This window comes from Triticum dicoccoides, chromosome 4A, assembly GCF_002162155.2.
Source record: "Triticum dicoccoides isolate Atlit2015 ecotype Zavitan chromosome 4A, WEW_v2.0, whole genome shotgun sequence".
NCBI lineage: Eukaryota > Viridiplantae > Streptophyta > Magnoliopsida > Poales > Poaceae > Triticum > Triticum dicoccoides.
In genome coordinates this window covers 492770685-492773767 of record NC_041386.1, presented here as the reverse complement: position 1 = coordinate 492773767, position 3083 = coordinate 492770685, and the positions used below count along the sequence as shown (strand labels likewise).

Here is a 3083-nt window from a genome sequence, read left to right as displayed (position 1 = left end):
ACAGCACTGCTGCACTGCCTATTTCTCCCTTGTGTGCACTAACAAATTTTATCACCCTAACGCACGTAGTAAACCTGTGAGCGTACCTTATATATGAGTATAATGGTATGGTATAGGACCTAGTATACCTATTTTAGAATACTTGCTCAGTTGCTCTACTATCATACAGTAACGCAGGTGATCAACTGATCACAAAGGATATTTTCTTTTCTTTTTTCCTTTATGAGGAAGCAAATAACTGAAGGTTGCGACAGTTTTTATTTCCCAGTTCTCAATCTCCAAGAATAACTTGCGTATCAAAAGATACATATCAACATTTACAGATAATTCATTAAATCAACTTACAGGACATAACTTCTTCACATTCTGTGCCGCTTTCCTCAGATTGTCGAGGGTCTCCTGATGATAAGTAGCATCCTTCCAAGAGAAATCAAACCGCGCAACTGCAAAAATGAAAACAAACACAGATCATGATGATAATTATTATCATCAGAACAAAAGCAGAAAAATCATGACTGGCCCATTGCAATAAATCCAGCTGTTTAAAAGAAAACTGTCGTTAAACCTGACATCCCAGCAGTGAGGCATTCTTCAATCACTTCGACTGAGTGCGAGTTGGGCCCAAGCGTCCCAACAATCTTAGTGAGGGATGGGAAAACTTTCTGCAAAAGAGCACAGGCAATGTATAAGGGTCGCCATCCAGCGTCCTGAAAATGAAACCAAAACTGTCTCCATTTCGTTGCCTCCCACTTGCCAATAGAGGATTCGATTTGCAATTAGAAAATCAGACGACCTTCACAAAATCATAACGGCACATTTTGGTCGCACGCAACAGTAAAAAAACAAAACAAATCCCCAATCCCGCACGATCGCTCCCGTTGGAGACACGGGTCATTCACATTCTGACGAAACGGATCACCGGTATTTCCGCCACGCCCGCTCGCCCCGGCCTCTCTGCACACCAAATCGGATCGAGACAACCAAACACACACACACATACTGTACATGGTGAACCACATCCAGAGGAAGAAGCCCGAATCCACCCACAAGCACCACGGATACGCAGAGTTCGAGATCGGTAGAGGGAGGAGGGGAGAAATGGTGGAGGTGAGAGGCGCTTACAGGCTTGGCGGGGGCGAGGACGGAGGCGAGGCGGACGGGCTCCTCGAGGAGCATGTGGTTGCCGCCCTGCATCTCCTCCGGGGGCGGAAGGTCGCGGTAGGCTTGGGAGGGATCTGCCTAGGGTTTTGCCTCCCTCGGATGTGACGCGATGCGATCGAGTCTAGCTCCGAGCGGGCAAAGCGAGAGGAAGACGAGGCGGGGCCGCGAGGGGAGGGGAGGAGAGGAGATCGAGAGCGAGGCGTGGGGAGAAAGAAAGGAAAAAAGAACTGCAGACGTGGCATTTCGATCTCGTTTTGTTTAATGAAACAACTGTTGACGGTTTGAAGCGACAAAATGTGGCGTTGATGACAAGGGTGGGCCCTCGCGGAAGGGCCTTAGGGCATATACAATGGTGCTATCTTAGGAGTGCTACATAGGATAAATGATGAGGTGGAGGAGAGAGAACTCATAAGAAAAGGTTTGTCTTCCCTTATTTAAGATAAGACAAGAGATGATCTCTTAGCACAATTTGTCTCACCATGTTTTAAGGAATTGCTAGTTATTGAAGATAAGGCTAAGATATAACTCATTGTAGACATATTTTTTTATCATCTCTAATTTACATGCAAGACTTAAGATAAGACTGTCTTATCAACCATTGTACATGCCCTTAGGCTGGTGGTAACGGCGATACTAGTACTCCCTCCATTCCAAAATATAGTGCGCTCACGCTTCTCGAGGTCTAACTTTGATCATAAATTTAACCAACAAGACCAACTGCGGCGGGAGAAAAAATTATATAATTGAAAACTTCTTTCGAATACGAATCCACTAATATAATTTTTGCTCCCGCCGCAATCGGTCTTGGTAGTTAAATTTACGGTCAAAGTTGAAGCACGGAGATAGAGGAAGCACTACATTGTGGAATGGAGGGAGTATATGATACTACTCCCTCCGTTCCTAGATACTTGTCTTTCTAGGCATTTCAACAAGTGAGTACATACGAAGCAAAATGAGTGAATTTACACTCTAAAATATGTCTACATACATCCGTATGTAGTAGTCATTTGAAATGTCTAAAAAGACAAATATTTAGGAATGGAGGGAGTACATCCGTAGTGTATAGTATCATAGCTAACCTCATTTTTTTGTGAGGGTAAAGGGAGTTTATTAAAGAGTTATAGAGTTACAGTCGAGAGGCCACAAGTCCTCAATACAAGGTGGAACCGAGCGCAGCCAGACAGCCGTGGCACGCTCGGTGCGGCTATACTTAGCCAACCGATCGGCAACTCTATTTTGAAGTCTAGTAATCTTTTGAGGAAAAAACTCCCTAGTACCAAGAAGTGCTTTGATCTCCATGACGACCTGTCCATACGCCGAATGAATAAGTGCATCATTTGTCAAGCTAGACAAAACTTCAGACGAGTCCGTCTGAACCACCACCGGCAAGTCAGAGTGTTGTAGTGCTAAGGCCAAACCTTGCATGATCGCATGTAGTTCTGCTTCCAGCGGGTCATTGCAATAGAAGATGAAACGGAAGGCAGCCATTAGGACATCTCCTTTGTCATTTCTAAGCACCATACCAACAGCAGTAGATCCATCCTCCTTCAGGAACGAGCCATCAACTGATAGAGCCACCCTACCTGGCTGAGGCACCGGCCATGGAGATGATATGACCCTGCCCTTTTGGTCTGGTATCGGCATCTCCCGGTTGACATTTTTCCTTTAATGATCTCCTCCGTAGTGTAGCATGCAGCCAGCTTAATGGACTTGTAGTAACTGTTGTCAAGGAATTTGACAGGGGCTGGAATAGGAGGGATCTCCTTCCCATGGATCAGGTCGTTACGTAGCTGCCAAATCCGCCAAATAAACATAAGTAGCATGTCCTGGACATCGGTCGAGCACTTCGCCAGTAAAGTAGTTAACCATTCTCTCCCATCATGGATTAAGAAATCATCCTCCGGGAGTGGCCAGCGGTAGGC

General features: G+C 45.4%; 1 protein-coding gene across 1 annotated transcript in view; it reads right to left on the bottom strand.

Moving 5' to 3' along the window:
• Positions 1–1362, bottom strand: part of LOC119286357 (pyruvate kinase 1, cytosolic-like) — a 7586-nt gene extending 6224 nt beyond the window's left edge. Inside the window, exons 1-3 of the mRNA XM_037565736.1 lie at positions 1123–1362; positions 566–662; positions 346–443 (exon numbers count right to left, since the gene is read on the bottom strand). Coding sequence (XP_037421633.1) covers positions 346–443; positions 566–662; positions 1123–1194 — 267 coding nt within the window. The 5' untranslated portion in view covers positions 1195–1362. The remainder of the gene's footprint in view (positions 1–345; positions 444–565; positions 663–1122) is intronic.
• Between the last annotated feature and the right edge of the window lie 1721 nt (positions 1363–3083).